A 27,536-nucleotide genomic window follows, 5' to 3' on the forward strand; every position below is an offset into this window, starting at 1 on the left:
GCACAGAGGTTTCCACAAAGCATGGCCTGCATCAACCTTAGGTATATATTGGCATCTTCCACTATCTCTACCCCTTTAGGACTCAGAGTATAGCTAGGGTAGTCCCCAAAGTGACCTCCAGAGGGCACCACCATTTTGGCTCTGTTCTGGGCCCAAATCCTGCTGACTCAGGCACCACTTACTTCTGTGCAAGAAGTCCCTGTGCCATGCTATTCCCCTGTGACACTCCCCCACCTTAGGACAGGTGACACTGCTCCTCCTCAGTTCCCAACACACTGCAGGGTACAGGAGTGTCTGACCCCTAACTTTATGGCCCCACTCAGTTCCTTGTTCCTCCTTGTCCAGCTGAGTCCAGTGGCTGAGGGTTGGACACTGAGGGTACAGGTAAGAGTCAGGGACTCAGGAGTCAAGGTCCTTTTCCCAGGAGGGAGGCAGGAAGTCTCCGCAGTCTGTGAACTACTGTCCTGGCCCCTGTGGATGTGTGTGTGTGTGTGGGGGGGGGGGGGGTGCTTAGCCTGGCTGAGCCTTCCTTGCACAGGAGACTCCTGGAGAGGAAACAGGTTGGGATGGTTTTAGCCCTGCAGCTACCCTCTGTACGAGGCAGGTGGCATGTCCCCTGGTTAAGAGTTTATTATCCTCTTACCCAGAGAGTATCACAAGGCTTGTCTCATAGCCTGAGCTTGGAGTGAGAATGCATGGGCAGCAGGGTGAGGTCTAGTGCAGGTCAGAGACACCTGCAGACCCAGACCACCACAGCAGTGTGCTTACCCAGGGTCTCACGGGGACCCAACTCCAGGGAAGGGGAGGTTTGGAAAAGGGATTTCCCCCCAACTGAGACAGGTGTCTACAGTGCTTCCTAGAGTGAGTGGTGGGGAAAGATAGTCAGGGTCAAGATGGGCCCAAGACCACCCTCAGCACCACATGGCTCTCAGGCTGACTCCCCCTCCACACTGCCCAGCTGCCCCTGCTGTCAAATGGAGCAAGCAGGGATGGGCTGAATCATGGATCCAAAGTCTGTCCATTGCTAGCACAGACCAAACCAGCCTCTGCTTCCACCAGCACAATCAGCACAGATGGCCGGTCCATGGTGGGACACTGGATCAGGGTTGCAGGACCAGTGTTGGGGGCTGCCAGGTCAGCAGGTTTGGCTTCAGGTTTTGCTTGAAAACAAGCAAGCTCTGGAAGGGCCTAGTGCCCCAACATGGTCTCTATCCCCCTGCTCATTGCCCCTTGCCTCTGGGAGGCCCACAGCACAGATACTCAGGGCTGGGCGTTAATGTTGCTCCTTTATTGGATTCTTCCTACACAGCTTCCTGCTTCTTGTACCTCATTCTTGGTCACTTCGTAGGAGCCTAGCAGGGTGCCACCAGCCCTGCATAACCTCCTTCCCAAGACTTAACCACATGGAAGCCCCAGCAACTTCCTCGAGATAAGCCATTTCCAGCCCAGGCCCCGGGGCCTAGCCAAACCTACCCCAGGACAGCTCAGTCCCAAGTCCCTGGCAGCACCTGACAGCTTAAATCACACCCTTTCCACACAAGTGAGTAGGCCTACAGCTTGGTGTTGAGGTGAAAGAAGTGGGGTGCAGCATAGGCTGTGGCAGGCGGCACATGCCAGGCAGGAGAGCCTGGGTATAGTCTGTGGTGGAGAGCATTGTCAAAAGAGGCCGGGGATAAGTACTGCAGTCCAGTGGACATGGTCGAGGGTGCAGTGTTGGCTAGGAATTGGGCTGGAAAGGCGGGGATGACCAGAGGACTGAAGGGGTGGGAGGCCTGGCCCTTCAAGGGATCCAGGCTACTGGCAAAGTTGAGTGGCCATCGCAGCATGGTGCCCCTGTAGGCCTCGGGGAGGGCAGGTCCCAGAGCTGAGCCCAGCAGGCAGGAAACAGCCAGGTCAGGCCCTATAGTCTTGGCCTCACACTCCTTGGCATCCACCTCCTTCAGAAAGGGGGGCATAGCCCACAGTTTCTTGCCCCCATGGGCAACACCCTCTTCCTCCAGGTGGCGCTTGCTGCCAGGAAAGGCAGGAAGGGATGAAGGGCTCTCCACAGGGGCTTTGGCCATAGGGGACACCCAGCAGGCTTTGGGCTTGCGCTTGCTGTCCTTGGAGCTACCTCTGTGGAAGGCAGAAGGGTGGCTGGCATCCCCTCCCCACACAAACTGTGGCCCCTCTTTGCTGCAAGGCCTCATCAACACCCCATTTTTGAGATGGGGTAAGTCCTGGGGGTGCTGGCTGACCGGCTTCAGCACCTTGGTGGGGCAGGTGTGGAAACAATTGGTGAAGATGGGGGAAGACAGCCCAGGGCCCATGGGTGCCTCCTTTGCAGGGCGGCGTCCAGGGCCCTGCAGTGCCTCCTGAGTGCCCAGCATCTGCCCGTCTCTCTCTGCCGCTTCAACTGGGCTCACGGGATGTTCTGGAGGGCAGATTACTGAGGGTTCTGGGAGTTTCCTGGGAGGGCCTTCTGCTCCATGCTGGCAGTTCTCTTCCCGGCACTGCAAGGCCCCAGCCTTGCTCACCTGGGCCAAGAGTTTCTTTTTAGCCAGTGGGGACATTATGCCATGTGTTCCTTTCGAGTAGAAGTTGGACAGGAGCCGCTTGTAGGCCTCAGGGCAGTCGCTGGCACTAACATGGGGCAGAGATAGCCCAGAGATGGGGCCTGACTGCTCCATGCGCTCCTTGGTGGGCTCTAAACTGGAGAGCTGGACTGGGTTGGTGGTGGCTTCTGCTTTGCTCTTTTCTGGCGGCATCTGGAATGAGAAAAGCCTTGTACCTCATCTGCTGGCCTGCCCACACCAGGACCCTGGGTTGCTTCCAGGAGCTTCTGAGAAGACTAGTCTAGAGTCTGCCCCTATTGGACAGATCCTGGGGACATATCCCAGAGTGCTCACTGGGCACCTGTGGGCAGAAAACATGCCCCTATCACTACACTCTGCCTCCAAGTAGGGGGTCAGGGAGGTCCACAGGCCTGTGAGGGCCTCCCAGCAGGGTTCACAGCTTACCTGGCTTCCCAACTTCTCTTCCTTGGCCTTCCTGAGCCTTTCCACAGTACTATTGTCCTCACGAGAATCTTTGGTCATCTTGTACTGCTTCTTGGGCTTGGAAGGGGGCAGTGGCTTGTCCTCCTCCCCCTTCAGATGCCGCACGTATGGGAGGACCAGCCTGATAAGGAGCAGGATGTGTCCAAGGGAAGCCAATGCAGGGGATCCCACACCCACCAGGTCTTCCATGTTCTACTCCTCAGCCACTTCTGCCTAGCCGGTGCATATGTGTGGGGCTCTGAGGAGCTGGGACCTGCATGTATGCCACTGCTCCTGTGTGCCCACCCTCTGCTGCCATCTGCTGTCCCCACCTGTACCTCTCGTAGTGTCGGCGAGTACAGGTAGCGGCGCTGGTACTGCCCGGGCTGCCTCCCAGCTCGTCATAAACATTTTTCCAGAGGCGCCGGCCAGTCACCTGCAAGAGCACCAGGTGAAGGCCTGGCCAGGTCCCGAGGCTCAGGCCCTGCAGCAGGGACTGGCAGGGCACACTGCAAGTTGGCAGCGGCTGCACGAGGCAGTGGGGACCTGCTCACCAGCCAGTTCTTGCTCCCTGTCTGTTGCTGGCACAGCAGCTTCCAACAGGCAGGGCAGGCGAGCAGCCAGATGGGGAGATGACTTGCTCTGGGCATCAGAGCTTGAGAGAAAATAGGACCCTCCCCCAAGCCTGCCTCTGCCTCCAGGCACTGTTGGCTGTCAGGGTTCCTCTCTCTCCTAGGGGAGCTACAGGAAAGTACTCACAGGGGGCAACCTTACCAGCTCATAGGCCCCCAGATTCTCCACGGCCTTGTAGATCTTCCACAGGTTAACTGGAAAGAGAGGGCAGGGCCATGTCAGGCTCTGCAGGGAGGTGGGAGTGGAGCAGCTCACAGCAATAAAGCCACTGTGGGTTCCCAGACTTCCCTGGGCCTGTGCATGGGGCCCAGAGGTCAGTAAGGATGGAAGCTGGCCCGCCCACTACCAGCCCTCTGCTTCGGGGGGGCGGGGGGGGGGGGCTTCCCCTTCCATGTGCAACCCCAAGGGGCAAGCAGTGGCCAGGGCAACCCTAAGCTGAGATTCCTGCCCATGCCCTGCCTAATTGGGGTCCCTTGCAGGCCCCCCTCCCTGCCTGCATCCCAGGGACGCACTCTGCTTGAAGCCAAGATGGGGCACCCTCTCGATGGGCGTGTGTCGCTCCTTCATGAACTTGTAGAGGCTGACCAGGAAGGCCTGCTCCTCCTCCCGCTCCCCGCCTGCCTCAGGGGAGTCCTAGGGAAAGAACAGGAGGCACTGGGATAAGGCCCTAGTCACTCCTCAGGGTGGCCAGGGATGGGCAGAAGCCACTGGCAGCATGGCCCAGGTTCTCAAAGGCCCCCAGAACTCTGCCTCTGTTCTGGGTTGGAGTGTCTCTGGGGTTCAGAAGGCACAGAGGACCTGAGCTGGGGGCACAAGGCCCCACTATGTCCAGGCCACTTTTCATGTCCAGTGTGCTCATTGCTGAGTGTATCACATTGGCACCTGAATGCCTGCAGGTACATGGCATCCAAGAAGAAGGAGCTAAGGTGTCTGGTGCATTCTGGCACCCAGGGCCATCCCCTGACCCCTGTGGTCCCAGCCTCAGACCTACAGGCCTATCTGCTGTTTTTTTCTGGGCACATACACAGGCAGACTTCTGTTCCGAGAGGGTAATAGAGGCTCTTCCTGGGCTGTAGCTCAGAACAGAAGGACAGTGGCCCCAGATCTTGCCTGGGGAGACTCCAAGCACCAGGAAGACATCCGAGGCCATCAGCATGGACAGAGCAAGTGTGGGAAACCATGGCCCCACAGGGCTATGAGGGAAAGCAGGTACATGTGCCTCCTTGAGGTAGCTCTTCTCTCCCCATCCTTTCTCTGAGTCTAATTTTCAGCCAATTTTCTACATAAATCCAGATTTCACTCCCATTAGTGCCATCCGAGCAAAAAGCTGGAATGACTGGCTGCAGAGTCCCGGTGCTTCTGAGTAAATGGGCTCAAACATGCTTAGCAGAGGGGCTGTAATGTGCTTGAGTAGAAGGATGTGGGTGAGGGGTGTAAAGTGGGTGACATCAGGGTACAGTGCCCTCAGCTACCTTTACCCCCACTTAAGGCTGAGGCTGTGAACCTGGGTGGAGGCTCCATGCTCACTGGGGGGGGCTCTGTACAGGCTGGGAACATGACCGGGGACTCATCCCCACAGTGGTCGCCACACTCACCTCCAGCTGGACCAGGCTCTGGCTCCTGTTCTGCTCATCATGAAGCTTAGGGGATTCAGATGGGTCTTGGGGGTCACCTTCCTCTGAGGATCTCCTTTTCCCTTTAACTGGAGGTGCTGGAAAGAAGAAGGAACAGGGAGAGGGGAGGACGGAGAACAGCGAGATGTGAACTGGGAAGAGTAGTGGCTCTCAGTCCTTACTGGCTGGATCAAGTACCCCTGCTTCTGCCAGGTGTCCTGAGTCCCAGATATCCAGGGGTGTAGACCATGTTTTTATTCCATTTCTTTCTTTCTTGGTTTTGTGGGGGGTGAGGGGTGGAGGACAAGGGGGTGTGTTTGTCTTGGATCTAACCTGGTAGTACTCGGGGACTATTCCTGGCTATGTACACAGGTTGCCAGGGATCGAATCTGGGTTGGCCACCTTCAAAACAAATACCCTACCCATAGTATATCACTCTAGTTCCCCCTTTCATTTTGCCTTATTTTGGTTTGGGATCATATCCACAATGCTCAGGGGTTATTCCTGGCTCTGCACTCAGGAATAAACCCTAGCAGTACTTAGGAAACCAATCAGGATGCTGGCGTTAGAACTTGAGTTGGCCTCATGGGAGGCAAACATGCTACCTTCTGTATCATTGCTCTGGGCCCATTGTTGCTTTTGTTTTGAGGCTCCACCCAGTGGTGCTTGGGTCTTAATCCTGGCTCTGCGTTTAGGATCACTCCTGGAAATGCTCAGGTGACATGCTAGGGATCAAATCAGGATGGGCTACTGCACGGCAAGTGTCTTAACTCCTATACTATCTTTCATTCCCCTTATTGTCTTTTTCCTTTTATTAATGTAATAGCAACTATTCCATACTCCCGGTTGGCTCTCAACCCAGAAAATCTTTACTGAGGGCCTAGAATTTCATGCAGTTGACCTAGGTTCAATCCCTGGCACCTCAGATGCTCTCCCTGAGTCCCACCAGAAGTGATCCTGAGTACAAAGTCAATACTATCAATTGTGGTCCAAAAACAATCATCAGCAGCAGCAGCAGCAGCACCATCATCATATTTACTGGGGCTTGGGGATGTCTCAGCAGCAAAAATGTACTTTAGTCTGACTCTGGCTGGCCCAAAATGCACTGAGCAGGTCCCTGAGGCTCTGCAGTGTGGGGCCCTCAGTGTTCCAACAGAGAGTGCACTCTCAGGGCACAGGCAGATGGTGCCTGTACTGAGGGCCCTGGTGAGCATGTCTGCAAGCACCACAACCTAAAGCAGCACAGCACAACAAAAACAGAGGAAAGGAATGGCAGAAAGATAATCCTTACTGCTACTGTTACTAATCATAACACACAGAACAAGAGTCCCTTTAAGTATAACAAATCCATTCCAACACTAGACACACATGATGCAAGTCCCCTTCAGTGGTTGTTGTCATATGTATGCCCCACATATACACATTCAATGGCCTGGCTGGTCCTTAGCACCCAGCCCCTGCTCTCCTGTTAGGTATGTTCTCTAGTCCCAGAATGGCTCCATTTGATTTATTTAATGTGTTTATTGTTTACTGTGCTGGGGATTGAGCCTGGGCTTTTGACAGCAGAGCTTGCTCCAGAACACAAAGCCACTTCCTGCTCTGAGGGGGCTCACTTTGTAGACAGGCTCCCTTTCTCCTCTTTCTGGGAACCTGGATTCCAAACAAGGTCTTTCTGGCCACCAGTCCAGTGGATTGGTGTCACCATTGCCATGGCTGTTGTGGTTCTTATCAAATTCACCAAGTCTCGGAAGAGTTCAGATCAACCTGGCAGAAGCCCTATGCCTGTCCCCAGAAGAGTTTCGGGTGAGTTCCTGGCCATTCACCACAGAGCCAATCTCCAGAGACTGACCACACTGCCTTGGCCTGTACTTCCATGAAACAGAAGAGAGTGCTGAAGTCTTTGGGGATCAATCCTGATGGGGGCCAGCATCACTAGCATAGCTGCTTCCTTCCACTATCTGCTGTCTCCTCCACATCTCTCCTATGCTGTCTCTCCCTTCTTTCCTGCTGGTGTTCAGACCCCACATCTACAGATCTCCTTCATCTGCTCCTTCTCAGAACCCAACTGCAATCGGGCTGTAACCCTGGCCAGCCATGACCCTGAGGTCTCAGAAAGAGAGGGATCAGGATCAAGGCCCAATATAATCCTGCTGGGAAACCCTATTGCCTATGCTCCCCACTTCATTGGCCCATGCTTGACTGCAAGCCCTCCAGAAATCCCAGAGGACAGCCAGGTAGTAAGGCACCTATCAAACAAGCCTACCCACATTTTATTTTTATTTGGTTGTAGTGCTAGGGGCTAGGGGAGGCTACTCGTGACTCTGCTTGGGGGCCAGGTGATGCTGAGGATTGGAACCTGGTGTAAAGCAAGCACCAGTCCACTGAGGTGTTGCCAGTGTTCCTGGTTCCTTCTACCTGGGTCACATGCAGGGAAGCACTTCTGGAGTCAGCACTCAAATTACCGGGAAAGGAGGTCACATAGCCAATCTGAGCTGCTTGACCCACACTAAAGGGACTTGAGTTCTTGCCACAAAGGCAAATACTTTTTATCTCTGTGCCTGCCCCAGTCCTCACATGAACTCAGACTCTGTTTCCTCCCAGCTGGACTCCTGGGGATTGTGTGTTGCAGGGGCTCTGTGCCCTGCTTCTGCCTCCACAGCCTGAGAGGAAGACAAGAGAAGACAAGAGACACTTCTGCCCTTCCCTCCTCCTGACCCCCCACTGGATCCTCCCAGATTGCCCTGATTTAATCCCTCTTCCTTCCCCCCATCATTTACCTGGATCAGGAATCTAGGTAAATCTTCTTTTGGAAAATGGATTTTGCTACAAAAAATTAGCTTGAGACTCCCCTATGAGGTGACATGGGACCCAACTACCACATGTCTCAGTGCTGGAAGGACCTAATATTAGGCCTAATGCCTAGTAGGGTAGGGACTCCTAGGATAGTCATCCCTGTGTGCAACCCCCACAGATGGGACTGACTCTGCTGCACCCCACCCTGACTGGGGGGTAGGTAAGTCCACTCTGAGTTCAGACCCAGAGGGCATGCCTAGTGACAGAAGAAAAGCCTGCCCTTGCCTATCAAGGTCACTCATGGGGACAATGACAATCATGGTAGAACCTGTTTCACTGTTTTCTTGTAGCACCACTGAAGGTAGAAATTTAAGCATATTCCCCATTGTTTAGAGTATCCCAGCACTTACAGGATCACCTCTGACCCTTCCAACTTCAAATGCTACTAATCTAGCAGCTTCTAAGAACAGTTGAAGGCTGTGTCTGGACTTTCTATCATTCACTGGCGGGCATGTGTGCGTGCACATCATGTTGCCTTGCACAATTCACTCTCCAGGACATAAATGTCCATCCTGTAAGTATGTGATCTAGTGTTCCTTTGTGTTCTAAAGCAATGAGCAACCAAACAGATTCCTTAGCTGACCAAACCTTCTGCGACTAAACTATGAATATCTGTATCTTCATGTTAGGGGGGTTCTTCTGACCAACCTTAGACCTTTGTCACCAGTCCCTGTTGTTCAACTGCATGTCCTGGGCCTTTAGAAATGAGTGTTAATGTACTGGTCCAGCCATAGAACTTGTTTCCCAAAGGAAAGGACTGTTGAGCACAATGCCACATCCCTAGGCATGTTGTAAAGCTGTTTGCAAGCAGCTCCGCAAGTGTTGATGGAAATGTAGTGTCTTGCTTCAAGGGCAACAATACAAAGGAATTAAAGATTTAAAAAAAAATTCCATTCGTGGAGCTTGAATTGGGACTCAGTAGCAGAGCCCATGCGGCCCAGTGTGAAGCACTAAATTCAATCGCTGACACTATACACATACACATAAACAGCCACAACAAAAAGTCTGAAACTGAAGTTAGAGGACTGGAGAGTGGATATGGTGGTAGCTGAGTTTCTCCAGGGCAAACCATGAGCACCACTGAGTGTTGTAACTAACACACACACACACACACACACACACACACACACACGCACGCACGCACGCACGCACACATGCACACACACGCAATGGCGAGAGAGAGAGAGAGAGAGAGAGAGAGAGAGAGAGAGAGAGGAGAGAGAGGGAGAGAGAGGGTTGGGGGAAACACATCTGGGGTTTTGATGGCTTTCATTTAAACTCAGAGATAAATTTATGACACTTCAGCTTCCTTAGGGGCAGGGTTCCCCACTGCTGGCCTCTTTTCTTTTGCACTTTTTTTTTTTTTGGTGGTTTTTGGGTCACACCCGGCAGTGCTCAGGGTTTACTCCTGGCTCCATGTTCAGAAATTGCTCCTGGCAGGCACAGGGGACCATATGGGACGCCAGGATTCGAACCGATGACCTTCTGCATGAAAGGCAAACGCCTTACCTCCATGCTATCTCTCCGGCCCCTGCACTTTCTTTTTGTACTTTTTCTTTTGCTTTGGGCACTCCCCAGGCCGCACAGACCTTGGGATTTGAACAGCTTCTTCACAGTGATAAAAGCTTTGAAAACAGGGTGGCACTTTGCTCCACAAACCTCAGCTATTTCCTCGTGTCACTATTAGCATGACAGAGTGATGCGGCCAGGAGGAGTGAGTAAGGGAGTGAGGGCCGGACAGGGACACAGCGAGGCTGGGCGGCTGGTGGGTGTGGCCGGTGGGTGTGGCCAGAGACCGGCAGGTGTGACAGACGCCAGTCTCCAACCTACCCCAGGTCCCGCCTGTGTTTGGGAGCTGATTCCATTCCACTCTCGAATTCCCATCAAAGTCAAATTCAATCCTCAGATCCTAAAACCACAGACGTCAAGAGGGTCTCGTCAAGAGGGTCTCGTGGCAGTCAGGAACTTCGCAGAAGGGAGTTTCCTCAAGTCTGCTTCTGCAGAGGTTCCCAACACCCCACGCCCCCGCTGCAAGGGAGAGGCGGGCAATTTTACAGCTTGCAGCTCTGTGTCTTTGCAGTCACCACAGGGGAGACTGAAGGTTTTTTTTTTTTCCCTTCACAGATACAATAGCTGAAGCTCAATAAGCCTCTGTGACCACAGGTGGTCACAGACTTGCTAGGGGAAAAGCTCTGCGTGAGGACCAGAGGAGCCTTGGCAAAGGTTCTCAACTCAGGGGTGGAGCTTTTGTAGTGGGAGCAAAGAGAAGCTGAGCCCTTTACTGATGGTCAGAGGGACAAACCTGCGTCCTCCGTGCATGGATCCAAGCCCATTATTCCTGCTCCTCTTCTCTCAAGAGCTGCCCTGCCTATCTGTTAAGCGGTGTGCTTAGGTGAGAGGGGTTTGGGGAGAGGCAACGCAGAGCAGCCTGGCACTGAAGTAGCTGCCATGCAACACCAAGCAGACAAGTACAAAAGAGACTCATGGGCAGGCCCGGAGAGATAGCACAGCGGCGTTTGCCTTGCAAGCAGCCGATCCAGGACCGAAGGTGGTTGGTTCGAATTCCGGTGTCCCATATGGTCCCCCGTGCCTGCCAGGAGCTATTTCTGAGCAGACAGCCAGGAGTAACCCCTGAGCAACGCCGGGTGTGGCCCAAAAACCAAAAACCAGAAAAAAAAAAAGAGAGAGAGACTCATGAGCAACCCCACCCCAAAAAACCCACAGAGAGGAGGGTCTCCTCTGACTTCTTTGTACCCTGGGGAGAGTACAGAGATTGGCCTTTCTCTTTCTTACTCCCATCTGCCTGGTCCCCAGAGCAGCCCATGGCAAGGCACAGGCATTGCAGAAACAGCTGCCTGGGTGTTGGCCAGTCAGTGAACAGATTCCCAAAGTCAGGGTAGGGAGACAGCCACTCTTGACACTTCTCTCTCTCCTGCCCTCTCACGTTTGCTCTCTTCCCCACCTCTTTCTCTCTTCTCTCTGGCCCTGGAGAGGAAGGAAGCAACACTTCCTTTCGTGAAAAGTCACCCACTGGGAACCCTGCTTCAATGATGACAGTAATGCTGACAGCAGTCTCAGTAACAACCCCCAGCTCCAGCCCCACCTCCTCGCCTGAGGTTGTTGGCTTAAGTTTCTCGTTGCCTCGCTGGAGATGAACAAAGACAGCTTTTGAAGCGGCTGATCTACTGTAAATTCGGGGACCAGGTGGCTGTAGGAGACTCCGTGGAGTGGGGAGAGTGGCCCAGGGCTGTACCAGCCCTGTCTCGTGGGGGACCCCAGAAGATATCATACTTTCCACAACCATGCCTAGGCAGCTCAACTGTGAAGGGAGGACAGAGGAAGGGAAGGGGGTGTATGGGAGTACAGGGATCAAGGTGAGAGTTTTGGGAGCATAGAGAAAAGCAGAGCCCAAAGTGAGATACCACATGCCCAGCCCCCCATGAGTCCACAGCCCCTACTTCAGGAGATGGCTGAGTCTCCCCTGCCCTTCCTCCAAGACTGGCCACTACCTGAGCCAATGAGGACCGACTGCATCCAGTGATTCAAGCTAGGCCCCTGTGAGCTCTATCCAAGCTCCCATTCCACCTATGGAGAATGTAGTCCCGAGGCCTGGGAAGAACTTGTTTGGGATCTGGTCCACCGGCACCGCACCAGAGCCTTGGTCCTATCCAAGTTCACACAATAGGCGCAGGCTCGCTAGGCAGTGCCATCTGGCTTCTGGGGGTCAATTTCTCCCCATGGAAATAGGGGGCGAGGCCATGTCACACTCCCTCACTGCCATACTAGGGCTAGCTAGTCCTTGGGACTGGGTTTCTCAGATCGCAAATCATCATTAAGAGGCTTATTTATCCACGGTCCTTCCCAGGAACACTACACTGCCACTCTGAGAATCCCCATTTCCCCATCTGAGGCATTCAGGAGGGAGCCAAGGAGCATCTACTATCCTTGCCCTGGTCACACAGACCTCTCTTGGTGGCCATCAACACTGCTTCCCCCAAGCCCCCAAAATAAAGGGCCCTGGGCCAAGGCAACACACGGCATCAGAGTCCCACGCATCACATCACAGCATCCCGAGTCCCACCAGGGTTCGAAACCCTGCGAGTCCCCTCCTCCACCCCACCACGCAGCCGCTGGGCCAGGGAAGTGAGGTTCCTCTCTGTCCAAGTAGCCAAACCCCTCTGGACCCGTTGGCAGCCCCAACCCCGACGCAATCGCGCCACCCCCAGCCCCCCAACCTCTTCCCGGGTCCCTACGGGAGGAGGCCAGACGGGAGCAACTAGAAAACACGAAAAAAAAAGAGGAGGGAGGGACCAGAACGGTGGTGCGGAGCAGTAAGGCAATGTGCCTTGCTGCGCTGGCCTAGGACGGACCGCGGGCATCCCATATGGTCCCCCAAGCCAGGAGAGATTTCTGAGCACATTGTCACTGGGTGTGGCCCAAAAACTAAAAAAAAAAAAAAAGGGGGGGGGGTGGGACGAGCAGGCAGGAACAGCTGGGCTGGAGCCGAAAGAGGAACGATCCGATCGCTTCGCTTCTTCCAAGCGCGTTGAGTTTTCAAATTCTTGAAAACCCGCTCCCGTCACTTTCAGGAAACGGGCCGCGGTGGCAAGCGCTCACTATCGTTCGCAGCAAGGCCGGGATGGGACAGGGCCGGGCTGAGACGCTGCGGATGACAGCTGTCACCACACTCCACACTCCACACTCGAGGGAAGGGGCCGGAGAGCTAGCACGGAGGCAGGGCGTTTGTCTTGCATGCAGAAGGACGGTGGTTCGGATCCCGGCATCCCCCCAGATGATCCCCCGAGTCTGCCAGAGGCGATTTCTGAGCATAGAAGAGCCAGGAGGAACCCCTGAGCGCTGTAGGTGTGCCCCAAAATTAAAAAAAAAAAAAAAAAAAAAAAACAAGAAAAAAGTAGGGGCCGGAGAGATGGCATGGAGGTAGTGCATTTGCCTTGCAAGCAGAAGGACGGTGGTTCGAATCCCGGCATCACATAATGTTTCTCTGAGCCTGCCAGGAGCGATTTCTGAGCATAGAGCCAGGAGGAACCTCTGAGCACCGCCGGGTGCGACTCCAAAACCAAAATCAAAAAAAAAAAAAAAAAAAAGAAAAGAAAAGAAAAAAGAAAGTATTGATGCTACATGAAAAAATGCTCCACATCAGTAATCATCAGGGAAATGCAAATCAAAACAACAAGAAGGGGCCGGGGAGATAGAACAGCGGTAGGGCGTTTGCCTTGCATGCAGAACGACGTTGGTTCGAATCCCAGCATCCCATATGGTCCCCCGAGCCTGCCAGGAGCAATTTCTGAGCGTGGAGCCAGGAGGAACCCCTGAGCGCTGCAGTGTGTGACCCCAAAAACCAAAACTAAGTAAATAAATAGTTTCTTAAAAAGGGGGAAAAAAGGGCCCGGAGAGATAGCACAGTGGCGTTTGCCTTGCAAGCAGCCGATCCAGGACCAAAGGTGGTTGGTTCGAATCCCGGTGTCCCATATGGTCCCCCGTGCCTGCCAGGAGCTATTCTGAGCAGACAGCAGGAGTGACCCCTGAGCACCGCCGGGTGTGGCCCAAAACCCCCCCCAAAAAGGGGGGGCGGGAGAGAGAGAACAACACTCGAGGGGAGCCGAGCCGGGCCCATTCCGAGATGGAAAGAACCCGCGGCAGGAAGCGCCCCTCCGGAGGGCGCGAGGGCCGGGACGTTGCAGTGCAGGCGGCACCGAGAGTTTCGAGATGCACGCCCGGGAAGCCCCGGCTCCGCCGAGACTTTCTTTTTCCTTTCTGCCTTTGCCTTTTCTCCAAGACCGAGAGCCGGCCCCAGCCGGGCGCAGAGGCCGCCGCCGGCGTGCCAAGCCAGGCCCGGCTCGTCCCGAGTCCATCTCGGGTCCCGCTCCAAGCCCCGGAGTCGGGCAGAGGGAGACCCGGCGCTGCTGGCACCCCTGAGCCCTCGGCCCCACCGGGGGACCCGCCCTGGCTCTGCCGCTCGCTTACCCATGGCCCGGCGCGGTCCCGCGGCTGTTGCCGCCGCCGCCGCCTCCGCCTCCGCCGCCGGAGACCCTCGTTGAAGCCGCACTCGCACTCCACTCCGACTCGGCACCCGCCGTCCTGCAGCTGCAGGATTGCCGCGCGGCCGCCTGCCGCCTCCCCGCGGCCCCGCCCCGCCTCGCTTAGGCTCCGCCCACACAGGCCCGCTCTGGGCTGCCATTGGTGAATCGGATTCTTTCGGGCGGGTCAGAGTCCGCCCCTCCCGGGGAACTCTGGGAGTTGTAGTATGCTCCCTTTCCTCCACCCAGTTCAAAAAAATACCAAGATCCTATGACAGTATGTTTCTTTCTTTCTTTCTTTCTTTCTTTCTTTCTTTCTTTCTTTCTTTCTTTCTTTCTTTCTTTCTTTCTTTCTTTCTTTCTTTCTTTCTTTCTTTCTTTCTTTCTTTCTTTCTTTCTTTCTTTCTTTCTTTCTTTCTTTCTTTCTTTCTTTCTTTCTTTCTTTCTTTCTTTCTTTCTTTCTTTCTTTCTTTCTTTCTTTCTTTCTTTCTTTCTTTCTTTCTTTCTTTCTTTCTTTCTTTCTTTCTTTCTTTCTTTCTTTCTTTCTTTCTTTCTTTCTTTCTTTCTTTCTTTCTTTCTTTTTTTTTTGACAGTATGTTTCAAAAGTGGAGATAACTTGTATCTTTTAGGCCAAGGGGATTTCCTTTCTGATTTCCCCCAACTACTGTGCCTTTACAAATAAAATTAAAAAATAAAAGCTTGCCCCCCCCATAAAGAACAAAACACACACACACACACACACACACACACACACACACACACACAACAAAGTCTTGAGACCTTACAAGGCCCAGGAGTCACTGGGGGTTTTGTACCCCCAAGACACAAACTTAAGAGACTTGGAAATATCCCTCAAAGGCTCCGGGGGCTCAGAACTGTGAATAAAATTCTCTTATTTGGGTGGCCCAGAGAGATAGCACAGCGGAAGGGCGTCTGCCTTGCATGCAGCCTACCCAGGACGAATGGTGGTTCGAATCCAGCATCCCATATGGTCACCCCTTGTGCCTGCCAGGAGAGATTTCTGAGCACAGAGCCAGGAGTAACCCCTAAGTACCGCTGCCGGTATAAACCAAAAACCAAACAAACAAATGAAAATTCTCTTATTTGGCTTTTGGGTCACACCCAGCAGTACTCAGGGGTTACTCCAGAGTCTCTGCACGCAGAGATCTCTTCCCATGGTGTTGTGGTGCTCCGGGACCAGATAGGATGCCGAGGATCAATCAATTCCAGGCCGGCCGTGTGCACAGCAAATGCCCTATATGCTGTACTATCGCTCTGGCCCCACAAATATTTCTGACTAACTTGAAAAGTTTCATGCACGGGTCCGAGCAATAGTGCAGTGAGTAAAGAGCATTTGCCTCGCATGTGGCATACAGTACGATTCTCAGCATCCCATATGCTCCTCAACCCACCAGGAGTAATTTCTGAGTGCAGAGCCAGAAGTAATCCTGGACCATCACTGGATGTGACTAAGATACTTCCCAAATTTATTTTCATGCACACCACCCGACATAGAAGCAGAAGTGGTTGCTGTTGGCTGAAACTAGCACATCCTTGGTCAAAGTTCTCTCTGTCCCAGAAATGCCTGGAATAGGAAGCCTGTCTGTTGTGTTCAATGTCCACTTGCCACAAATGACGCCCAGTGCTCAAGACCAGAGGAGGCTTCTGTTGAGGGAAGAAAGGAAGCAGGCAGCTTAGTACAGAGTGAGGACCTGTGGAGACCCAGACACATCACTCCTGCAATTAAGGAAGGAGTAAATCACTATGGAGCAGACCATAGAGAAGAAAACTGAGCCTGATTGAGATCCCCAGATCTCCGAATAATTCACAGTAACCGAAAGGTAGAAGTAGTCATGGTAGGCAGACGGACATAATGTGCTATGTCCACACGATGCAATGATATTTGGCATTAAAAACGGACCAAAGTGCTCGCTTTGGCAGCACATAATCTAAAATTGGAACAATACAAAGAAGATTAGCACTGTCCCTGTGCAAGGATGACATGCAAATTTGTGAAGCGTTCCATATTAGAAAAAAAAAAATGGACCAAAGTTCTGACACCTGCTCCAATAAGATAAATCCCAAAGACATTTTGCTAAGTGAAATAAGCAGCTACAAAAGGACACATACATTATGATTTCAGTACATGAGATCCTTGGAGCTGTATGTTTTATAAAGAAAGCAAGCAGAATAGCAGCTGTCATGGGCTTGGGGAGGGGGGAACAGAAGGTACATGTTTAGTAAGGACTTTCAGTTTTGCAAGACCCAAAAGTCCAAAAGATGGAGTGGTGATAGTTGCACAATAGTGTGGTAATTCTTACAATGTCACTAACTGTCCTAACTCTTTTTTTATTATTATTTTTTTATTAAGGTCACATTCAGTGGTACTTGGGCTACTCAGGCTACCAAATTATACCTTTAAGGTGGCTAAAATGGTCATTTTTATTTGTTTGTTTTTGGCTCATACCTGGCAGTGCTCAGGGGTTACTACTGGCTCTATGCTCAGAAATCACTCCTGGCAGGTTCAAGGGACCATATGGGATATTAGGATTTGAACTACCATCCTTCTGCATACAAGGCATACACCCTACCTCCATGCTATCTCTCTGGCCCTAAATGGTCATTTTATGACTATTTTACATTTTTTTTAAATTATAGAATGTTTCATGAATTTGCATATCATCTTTGCACAGGGGCTAGTTAATTTTCTCTGTATCATTCCAGTTTTAGTATATGTGCTTTCGAAGTGAGCACACCAGATTTCTTTTTAAGCTCAGCACCAGGCTGGGCCTTGACCTCAATGGCAGAGCATATGTCTTGCATGTATGAGGCTCTGAGCTTGATCTGCATCATCTCCTAAAGAGTAGATACTCTTTTTATTGATTAGTTTTAATGCACCACCTCCACATTTCACACTATCATTGGCTTTACTTTGTAGGTAAAATGGAGATTCTGACAGGTTCATCAGCTGGTAAGTGGTTGCACTGAGCTAAACCCAGATACAGAGGTCCAGAATTGACCTCATTACCATTGCCAAGCATTCTCTTGGCAGTGTTAGTAACAAAAGCAGAGGCCATGACCTAAGCAGGAGAGAAGATAAGGACAGGAACATTTAAAGTGACAAGTGATGAAGAAGTGGGACTCCCACATGTCCATCAAGTAGCTGGAATTGAGGCCTGGAATTCTCAAGCAAGCCTCAGACTGAAAACATGAAAGAATTAGGAACCCTTTTCCTCAGGCACCCACCAACCTGTTTGTACTCACTATCACCACTAAACAAATGGAGTAGAAAGTAGAACTTCATCACCGGGACCACGGAGAATGACTCGGGTTGGACAGACTGGTATGCCTGGAACCCAGAGTCGGTCTTATGCCAATAAACTTCTGGGGTGAGGCCTTTATGTAATCAGGCCAAGAACTTTTTTCCGTTTTCCCTATATTTTTCTGGACCTATGCAAACAATGGCGATTGCCACTATCACACCTTTACTATATATATTTTTTACCCTTATCCTTTAAGAAAAAAAAAATTTACTGAACTTAAAAACAAATAACTGTAGTAGAATGCCTGTCTCGAATACAGACAGGGGATGGGAAGGGGGAGGGGGGTATGTTACACTGGTGAAGGGGGGTGTTATGTTTGTGATGTAACCCAATTGTGATCATGTTACTTAAATAAAAAATGTATTTAAAAAAAAGGAGGGGGGCCCGGAGAGATAGCACAGCGGCGTTTGCCTTGCAAGCAACCGATCCAGGACCAAAGGTGGTTGGTTCGAATCCCGGTGTCCCATATGCCCCCCCCCCCCCCCCGTGCCTGCCAGGAGCTGAGCAGACAGCCAGGAGTAACCCCTGAGCACCGCCGGGTGTGGCCCAAAAACCAAAAAAAAAAAAAAAAAGAAAGTAGAACTTCAGGCTGAAAGTGATGTTGGGAAAACTGGTCAGCTATATATATTTATATATATATATATAAAGATAAGAAAAAAAGAAAGAAAAAGAAAAAGAACTTAGATCTCTTTCTTATGCCATGTACAAAAGTCAAATAAAAATGAAGATCAAATATTTTGATATTATTAAAATACATAAAAAGAAAACATAGGCAGAACTCTCCATGACATTGAAGCTAAAGGCATCTTCAAAGATGAAATTCCATTAACAGGACTTCATTAAGAAACTTCTGCACTTCAAAGGAAATGATGACCAGGATACAAAGACAACCAACAAAATGGTAGAAATTAATGATCACCAATCATCTGATAAGGGGTTAATATCAAAGATATATAAAGCACTGGTAGAACTTTATAAGAAAACAAAAAAAAAAACATCCAGGGACTGAAGTGGTAATATAGGGGGTAGGGTGCTTGCCTTACATGTGACTGACTAGGTTCAATTCCTGGCATCCTATAAGATTCCCTACACTCACCAGAAGTGATTTCTGAGTACAGAGCCAGGAGTGTGGCCCCAAAACAAATACAACAACAACAAATAGTGGGGAGAAGAAATGAAGAAACTTCCTCAAAAAGAAATTTAAGTGGCAAAAAGGCACATAGAAAAACACAAATAAAAAAATTTAAAAAAAACAAATAAAAAAAACCCAGTGAGGTACCCTCTCACACCACACAAACTGACACACACTGAAAAGCACAAGAGCAACTAGTGCTGGTGTGGATGTTGGGAAGAAAGGGGTGGGACTCCCATTCACTGCTTATGGGTATATTCACTGATCCAGTCTTTCTGGAAAACAATGCGAATATTCCTAAAATATTTAAGAATTGAGTTTACATTTGTTTTTGTTTTGGGGTCACACCTGGCAGTGCTCACGGGCTACTTGTGGTTCTGCATTCAGGAGTCACTTGTGGCAGGTTCAGTAGACCAGATATATGGGATGCCAGGGATCAGACTCAGGTCAGCTGTGTGCAAAGCGAGTGCCTCACCCATTCACTATTTCTGTGGCCCTGAGTTTCCACAGTATATTGACTCAATATGTTCTTGGAATATACCTGCGAAGCCCAAAAACAAAATGGAGAAAAGACATTTGCAACCCTATGTTCCTTGCAGCACTATCTACATTAGCCAAAATCGAGAAATAACCCAAGTCTACAAGAATAGATGACTGAATAAAGAAACTACAGTATATAAAAAGAAAAAAAGAAACACTATGTTGGATATACAGACATCCCAGAAATGAATCCACTTATCTAGAAAGATGATAGTTTGAGGAGAAGGGCTGAAAGGTGATTTAGAATGTGGCCTAAGAGATAGCACAGCAGTAAGGTGTTTGCTTTGCATGTGGCCAACCTGGGAGGGACTCAATTTGATTCCTGGCATTCCATATGGTCCTCTGCAAGGAGCAATTTCTGAGAAAAGTCAGGTGTAACTCCTGAGCGCCACTGGTTGTGACCCAAAAACCAATCAATCAATCAATAAAGTTAAAAAAAAAAAAAAAAAAAAAGAGGGCCCGGAGAGATAGCACAGTGGCGTTTGCCTTGCAAGCAGCCGATCCAGGACCAAAGGTGGTTGGTTCGAATCCCGGTGTCCCATATGGTCCCCGTGCCTGCCAGGAGCTATTTCTGAGCAGACAGCCAGGAGTAACCCCTGAGCACCGCTGGGTGAGGCCCAAAACCAAAAAAAAAAAAAAGAAAGAAAGAAAGAAAAGGGAAAAAAAAAAAGGTGATTTAGGGACTCTCAGTAACTAATTGCAGAATGCAGTAGCACCCAAGGAGTACCCTCTTGGTGGGGGTTCTGTATTTACCTTTTTATCTGCTTCCTCTCCCAGAAGAAGTCAAACCAGAGACTTTTGCATTAGCTACTCCAGGTCCCTTTGACATGTAAAGGCCTGGCTAATTTAAATTAGTATAGACAGGAAACTGTTAATGTTTGTACTTCTTCCTGTGTTTACTGGTTCTAAACAATAAATACTGTATGGAATTTACAGTCAGGGCCCTTAGTCTATGCTTTTCTCTCTATCCTATGTCTATCTTGTTTCCTTTTCTTTCTTTCCTTTTTTTTTTTTTTTTAAATTTGGTTTTGGGCCACACCCAGTAGCACTCAGGAGTTACTCCTGGCTCTTTGTCAGAAACTGCTCCTGGAAGGCTTGGGAGACCATATGGAATGCTGGGTGGGAATAGAACCGGGGTCCATCCTGTGTTGGCTGTGTGAAGGCTAATGTCTTACCGCTGTGCTATTGCTCCGGCCCCTGTCTTGTTTTGTTAATCCTCACTGTGCCTCTGTTTCAGGTGTGTTCACCTGGAGACTGGCACATGTGCACAATGGAATATTACTCAGTCATAAGAAAAGCTAAAGTCATGTAATATTTTACTACATAGAAGGACCTGGAAAGTATCATGCTAAGTAAAGTTAGTCAGAGGGAGAGAGACTGACACAGAATAGTCTCTCTCATCTGAGGTGGGGGCCTGGATATTGGGTTTAGGTGGTGGATTAAGCCATCCCACCTGCCTGCATTGGACACCCTCGAACCAGGAGCTCATTGCTTTACAAAGCAGCAGCTCGTTCTACAACAGGCTGGTCAATTTGCCATCATGTGTAGTTCCAGACAACGCAGTTATGCAAGTCTGAGCAAGTCAACACCTACTTGCCAAGGAGAAGGATCTAAATTTAATTTTATTTAAAATCTAAATTTAATTGCCTCCTGAGACAACTGTTTACAGAATGAAATAATGTACAAGGGCCAGTAAATCTTGCCAAGAAACTGTACCTCCATTTGTCTCCCTGAAAGCAAAAGGTATGCATTACTATATCTCACTTGAGCTGTCCACCTGGTCTTATTTTAGGGAGGAGGTCACCATCCTCCAGCCCACAGCTTTTTCTGTTCTTTCTGACCATCAGGTGTCAGCTCAGGGCAGTTGAACACAGTCATCTTGGTCCTCAATGTGTTGGTATCTCCCTATGTGTCTCAAAAAACAAACAAACAAAAAGCCCACCAAAAGCCTTCTTCCTGTAAAAATCATTACCAATAATTAAGTCCTTTCTGACATTATTCAAAATTCACTTTCCTGGGGCCGAAGCGATGGCACAAGTGGGAGGGTGTCTGCCTTGCATGCACTAACCTAGGAAGGACCTCAGTAAGATCCCACAGTGTTCTATATCAACCCCCCAAACCAGGAGTGATTTCTGAGCACATAGCCAGGAGTAACCCCTGAGCATCACCAGCTGTGGCCAAAAAACCCAAAACCCAAAAAACAAACAAACAAAATTTACTTTCCTTTCTGTCCCAGAAATAAAAACTATTATCAAATTGGATAATTTATTGTAGCATGTTTCCTGTGTATTTTCATAAGTTGTACCCATGGTACAGAAGAAAATATATGATTATTATATGTGCATTATTATTCTTATACTAATTTGAGGCTACATATATGTGGTGCTTCTAAATATTTAGTACTGGGATCAAACTTAATTCTCCTTCATGCAAAGCCTGTGCTCAGTCCATTAAGCTATCTCTCTGGCCCTTGTGGGTGTTTTAAAATAAATGATACAATTCTAGCTGTGCCATTCTGCCACTTGCCCCCCTTCCCTGCACAGTTGGAGAGCAATTCAGGCAGAACATAGACTTGCTTCTGTCTCAAACCCGCTGGGCTTCTGGCTCTGTTGAAACTCCATTACAATGTCTTTTTTTTTAATCCCTTCTTGATGGTACTTAATTCTTTTTTTTTTTTTTCTTTTGCAATGATATGAATCCTCTGTGCTCATTCTGGATGCCCTTAGAACTCTCTCAGGACTTAGAAACTCACAAAGTGTTCCCAGAGATTGTGCTAAAAGCTGCCTTCTCCTAACCCTTGCTTTCAAGTTCAAGCACCCATTGCTGGCCCAATTTTAGGAACAAAGCTTCTCTCTGGGGACAGTTCTTATCTTGGAATTCTCAAAGTGGGAAGGACCAATCAAGGGCTGTCTACCTAGTCTTATTTTAGGGAGGAGGTCACCAGTTTCAGAGAGCTTAAACAAAGTTTTGGAGTCCACACCGCAAGTCAGTGTTGTGGCTTCTTCAGGAACCCACAAACCTATTCAGTGCTTGTAGGAAACAACACATGATTTTCTGTCTTGCTAGGTTTGGGCCCTAGCAAGCTCTGTTCTCAGGCTCAGCGGTTGCAAAAGGCCACCAAGGCTTTGTTCTCAAAAACAAAACTGGAATTATTTTTAACTGTTGGCCCTGCCTTGCTCCTTGCCACAGTCCCCCAAGCTAGCTGTCCAGGAAAGGCAGGCTTCACTATGGCATCCTAAAGTCATGGAAAACAACAAATGCCCGAAATAGACGATACCCTAGCTCAGAAATGGAAAAACTTGGCTCATGGCTTCAAATGCCTCTTTTAGAAAACGCCAAGAATAGCTTTTGGCCTTTGGGGAACTGCTGAGGTTGAGGGAGTAGTAGATGTGGTACTGCGACTGGGATCCAAAAGGCTAACTTTAGGCCAGCAGGGCTGGGCCTCTCTTTCTCCACAGACACGTGAAAATGAACTCCCGGGACTTAGTCCACAATGGACATGGGTCTACCCCAGTTTTTCAGTTGAATCTGGAACAAATGAATTTCTTAATGGGCTGAAGTTCCCGCCCCTCCCAGCAAGCACACAGCAGGATGGAGACCGAGAACTTGGAGAGAGACTTTCTAATTTGTGTGTATGTGCATGCATGCGTGTGTGTGTGTGCGTGTGTGTGTGTGTGTGTGTGTGTGTGTGTGTTTTGTATGTTATGTTGGGTTTCACCCCTACACAGCTCAGTTGTGTGGCCTTGGGCCTGTTACTTGACTGAGATCTCTAAACCTCCAGTCCCTCATCTAGAAGGAAGACAGGGTAATGCTTTCTCTTGTCAACATCTGACGTGGGTGTTGGTCTTTCTAGGCATAAGCACAGAGCTAGATACTGGGTTTGTGACAGGGCCATCTGCCCAGACAAAGTCCTGACATCAGGCAGTTCATGAGAATCAGCCTGCCATTCTTCAAACAGCTCCATAGCCAAGAGGGGTGCTGCGGAGTTCACGATGCCTTTGACCACAGTTTACACCAGCAAAGATACACCAAGCATCTTACACAGATGGTTTTATTTCATGTCACTCCAGGACCTGGTGTTTAGCACTTTATTTGCCTCATATTATAGCTGAGGACATTGAGGGAGACCAGTCGATTTTACATGCTCACAAACAACAGGGCTGGGGCGGGAGAGATAGTGTGGAGGTAGGGCATTTGACTTGCATGCAGAAGAATGGTGGTTTAAATCCCGGCATCCCATATGGTCTCCTGAGCCTGCCAGGAGTGATTTCTGAGAGTAGAACCAGGAGTAACCCCTGAGCACTGCTGAGAGTGACCCAAAAACAAAAACAAAACAAAACAAAACAAACAGCAGGGCTAGGAAAGGTTCACCTATGCAGATCCCTGCTGAGTCCTGGAGACAAGGAGAGATCAAGTTTGGTCTTTGAGACAGTTTAATTCCCAACATCACCCATGATTCCCCAGTATGGCCAGCAATAGTCCCTAAACACCACAGGGTGTGGCACCCAATCTCCCTTTAAAACACACACACACAAAAACAGTTCCCAAAATAGATAGGGACTGGAGTGATAGATAGCACAGCGGTAGGGCATTTGCCTTGTACACAGCCAACCTGGGACTGATCCGGGTTAGATCCCTGGCATCCCATATGGTTCCCCAAGCCTGCCAGAAGTGATTTCTGAGCTCGGAGCCTGGAGTAACCACTGAGCGCCACAGGGTGTGGCCCTAAAACAACAACAACAACAACAAAAAAAAAAAAACCCAAAACAGATAAGAAAGTGCACTGGAAAACTTTTGGTGGGATTGGAATGAGGGGTTTGGAACCTGGTTCTTTGCTCTGTTCTTCTCTGCCACCAGAGGCTCACTGGTATCCCCAGTCTCTCTGTTGCAGCATGTGCTTGGCTCATTGAGCTATCTTTCTCATCCTGAACAAAAACTTTGTGTGTGTTCGTGCGTCTGTGTCTGAGTAATCCACACCTCGAGGCATTCAGACATTACTCCTGGCTCTGTGCTAGGAAAGCTCTCCTGGAAAACTTGGGTGAACACCTGGGATGCTGAGGATTGAACCTGGGGTAGATGCATGCAAAGCAAATGTGCTATTGTTCTGGCCTCCTGAACAAAAACTTTTAAATGTTGAGCTTTCCTGAAAATAAGATCCCTGGTTGACAGGGGAGTGTGGCTCAAGGGGTTGAGCATGGGTTTGCTTGTAGAGAAGCTGAGTTTATCCCAACTTCTTTCCCTCACACACCAGGTGGCTCTAGAGTCTAGAGCATTACAGGCGTGCACTCCTCGGGAAGGTCTCAATTATCCCTTCAGTCCTGTGTGTGTATCTTCCATTTGACAAATGAATAAACTGAGGTACCCATAGATGAAGAGACTTGCCTTGCATGCAGCTGACCCAGATTCGAACCTAGGGATCCCATCCCAGAACCTGCCTGTGCTCAGAGCCAGGAGTAACCCCTGAGTACAGTCGGGTGTGCCTTCCCCCAAAGACTTACCCAAGCCAACACAAGTGGGGATCCTGTCGTGCCTTCTAATCACATCCCAGACTTCTTTTGTCAGACCCCATCCCATCCTCCAAAGGCACCTAGAAGAGAGAAAGGCTGGGGAGGGTGGAGAGAACTACATTTCCCAGGATGATATGAAAGTGTAGGGGGGCTGGGCCTCCTACGACCGCTGGGTTGTAATTTCTTGGTACTAAAAAAAAAAAAAAAAAAAAGTACAAGAAAAAGAATCAAAGCCTCAAACGTCACGTCTAGGAATAGCCTCGGAGTCGGGCCAAGTCATTACAGGCGATGAGTAATCCAGTTAAGTCATTTCTCTAAACACTGTTCCTTGTAAGAAAAAGCATCAGCTTACATCTGCGAGGGAGAAGCGCTCTCTCCCGCCCGCCCCGCAGTGGAGCCCTGGACGAGGCTGGCAACCAGCTTGCCTTGGGGAGTGGGGAAGGGGGATGGGCCTCCGGGCCTCAGTTTACCTGTTGGCTGGGATTTTCAGGGGACGTTTCGGGCTGTCTCCATCCGGGAGAATCTGCTTCGGGTGCAGGGCATAGAGAGGCGGTGTGAAGGACGGGGAGATCAGAGTTGCCTTTGGCCTCTATGTCCCTGTACCCCACTTTCCTGGGCTGGGAAGTTCCTTCTCCAGCTGGGCAGCGCGGTTGGTGCCCAAGCCTCCTCGAGGCTGGCGCTTTCTGGAAACAGTGTTTAGAGAAATGCCTTCACTGATTGCCTCTAACGTGCAGGAAAGGCACGAATCTGCAGGAAAGGAGTCTGTCTGTAGCCCTTACCCCTCTAGTAGTCAAGAAGATTTGGGCCCAGGGTAGGTGGTTACCACCTGGACAGTTTTATTTTTGTTTTCCATTTTTGTTTTGTTTTGGGGTCACACCCGGTGGTGCTCAGGGATTAATCCTGGCTCTACTCTCAGATATTGCTCCTGGCAGGCTCAGGGACCAATATGGGATGTCAGGACTTGAACCACCATCAGTCCTGGATAGGCTGCGCGCAAGGCAAACGCCCTGCCGCTGTGCTATCTCTCTGGCCCTTGTTTTCCATTTTAAACAGGCTTATTTGAACAAGACGCTTGACTTGAAGGGAAAACCCTAGGATTCATTTCTTTTATAATAATTTATTCGAGGGGACTGGAGCGATAGCACAGCGATAGGGCGTTTGCCTTGCACGCGGCCAATCCAGGACGGACCCTGGTTCGATTCTGGTATTCCATTATGCCTCCCCACCATCAGCCTGCCAGGAGCGATTTCTAGTGTAGAGCCAGGAGAAACCCCTGAGAGCCACCGGATGTGACCCCCCCACCCAATTTTTATTCGAATTGCCAAAATAAAAATAAAAGAATTGCTACTCATGTAACAACTACGTATTAAAAACGTTATAAAATTGTCCTTGGCTTTACAATGATAAATGAAAAACATTAAAATTCTTCAAACAAGGTAATCAAGAATTTTTCTGTTGTTATTTTTTGTTTATTTTGGCCACATCCGGCACCGTTCAGGGGTTGCTTCTGGCTCTGTGCTCAGAACTCACTTCTGGCAGGCTCAGGGAACCATATGGGATGCTGGGGATTGAACGTGGGTCCGTCCCAGATCTGCAACGTGCAAGGCAAACGCGCTACTGCTGTACTATTTACTTCGATCCCAAATCCAATTTTTTTTTTTTTTTATTGGGAATGTCTTCTTGGTCTGGAGAAACTGACTTCTGTAGTATAGTATAAGGCATCCTTTTTAAGTAGACACCTGTGAGCAAGAATGAGAGGAGTTGGGGAGCATGAAGCTGCCCCTAGCCCAGCTCCCAGCCATTCCTCAGGGCCAACAACCACTGCTGCCCAGCACTGCATGAAGACAGATGATTCTGTCTCACCTAGGTCTAATCTGGACCTTTGGCAGATAAAGCGAAGGGTTTGCCCAGTCTGTGGTTCACAGCACCGAGTACTCAGGAGTGTCTTGAGTTCTGGAGCAGTATCTGCTCTTGGGCCCTCATTTTCACTTTGGCCATGGGATCAGGGGTCCTCAGGAAGTCTCCCACTTCCCAGAAGGTTGCCTTTCCTTTCAACCCATGCAGTTAGGATCTTGCAAGCTCTGGAGCTTGTGTCTGGGTAAGCAGTACCTCCCTTTCAAAACTCCTGTGAGCAGTAACCCAGATTGCCTCAAATGGTCTGTCAGTTGGACAGTGGTGGTTTGTGAAAAACAACCTTGAAGGGAACAGGTCTGTGTGTTTCTGAGACTGGGGGAGTGGGGGCTGAACATCTCTGGGCCATGTAATAGCTTAGTTTTAACCCCTCCCTGTAGATTTGCAGGGGTTGCTGGGGAGTGCTCAAGGGGCTGAGTGCAGGCTTTGCATGCAGGGGGCCTATATCCCATCTCTACATGATTCCCTGAGCACTACAAGAAGCAATGGGTAAATGTCTGCTAGAGGCAGGCAGCAGGGAGAGGCAGGATAGGGTGGGGGTGGAGGGGAACTGGGACATTGGTGGAGGTAAATGTGCACTGTATTGAAAGTCAGTCATGAGGGCCCGGAGAGATAGCACAGCGGCGTTTGCCTTGCAAGCAGCCGATCCAGGACCAAAGGTGGTTGGTTGGAATCCCAGTGTCCCATATGGTCCCCCATGTCTGCCAGGAGCTATTTCTGAGCAGACAGCCAGGAGTAACCCCTGAGCATCGCCGGGTGTGATCCAAAAACAAAACAAAACAAAACGAAAAGAAAGTCAGTCATGAACAACTTTAGAATTGTATCTGGTGATTCAATTAAATAATTTATTTTTAAAAATGGCAATGTGCCCCCACTCTCCAGCACAGAGCTCAGAGCAGTCTCTCAGCACTGCCAGGTGTGACCTGAAGATCATACAAACAATTAACAACACACACACACACACACACA

The 27,536-nt window shown here is 49.9% G+C and overlaps 2 protein-coding genes and 2 non-coding genes across 5 annotated transcripts in view; 1 reads left to right on the top strand and 3 right to left on the bottom strand.

Moving 5' to 3' along the window:
* Positions 1–1,267: 1,267 nt before the first annotated feature.
* ARID5A (AT-rich interaction domain 5A) lies at positions 1,268–5,356 on the bottom strand. Of its 2 annotated transcripts, XM_049784844.1 has the most exons (4): positions 5,246–5,356; positions 3,792–3,844; positions 3,000–3,159; positions 1,268–2,747 (listed from the first exon to the last, which is right to left on the bottom strand). In XM_049784844.1, the coding sequence occupies exons 2-4, from the start codon at positions 3,797–3,799 to the stop codon at positions 1,551–1,553; spliced, it is 1,365 nt and encodes a 454-aa protein (XP_049640801.1). In that variant the 5' UTR covers positions 3,800–3,844; positions 5,246–5,356; the 3' UTR covers positions 1,268–1,550. The 2 variants fall into 2 exon arrangements, with proteins under 2 accessions (XP_049640801.1, XP_049640800.1); XM_049784843.1 differs by lacking the exons at positions 3,792–3,844; positions 5,246–5,356 and having other exon boundaries at positions 3,000–3,253.
* NCAPH (non-SMC condensin I complex subunit H) overlaps positions 3,841–27,536 on the bottom strand; it is a 101,128-nt gene continuing 77,432 nt past the window's right edge. Inside the window, exons 21-27 of the mRNA XM_049784596.1 lie at positions 13,727–14,308; positions 12,734–12,817; positions 11,148–11,324; positions 9,947–10,025; positions 5,246–5,361; positions 4,163–4,283; positions 3,841–3,944 (exon numbers count right to left, since the gene is read on the bottom strand). Coding sequence (XP_049640553.1) covers positions 3,841–3,944; positions 4,163–4,283; positions 5,246–5,361; positions 9,947–10,025; positions 11,148–11,324; positions 12,734–12,817; positions 13,727–14,308 — 1,263 coding nt within the window. The remainder of the gene's footprint in view (positions 3,945–4,162; positions 4,284–5,245; positions 5,362–9,946; positions 10,026–11,147; positions 11,325–12,733; positions 12,818–13,726; positions 14,309–27,536) is intronic.
* Positions 16,080–16,186, top strand: LOC126025202 (U6 spliceosomal RNA). The gene has a single exon (XR_007501243.1). It is a non-coding gene; the product is annotated as a U6 spliceosomal RNA (small nuclear RNA).
* LOC126025279 (U6 spliceosomal RNA) lies at positions 16,803–16,908 on the bottom strand. Its single transcript, XR_007501309.1, has one exon. It is a non-coding gene; the product is annotated as a U6 spliceosomal RNA (small nuclear RNA).

The sequence above is a fragment of the Suncus etruscus genome, chromosome 12 (assembly GCF_024139225.1).
Source record: "Suncus etruscus isolate mSunEtr1 chromosome 12, mSunEtr1.pri.cur, whole genome shotgun sequence".
Classification (NCBI taxonomy): Eukaryota; Metazoa; Chordata; class Mammalia; order Eulipotyphla; family Soricidae; genus Suncus; species Suncus etruscus.

Bases quoted from the DNA above. Each gene is read 5' to 3' on its own strand.
- ARID5A (XM_049784843.1), bottom strand. From the start codon at position 3,227: ATGGAAGACCTGGTGGGTGTGGGATCCCCTGCATTGGCTTCCCTTGGA. The intron at 2,748-2,999 runs GTAAGCTGTGAA...TTCTCATTCCAG, and splicing joins AAGAGAAGTTGGGAAGCCAG to ATGCCGCCAGAAAAGAGCAA.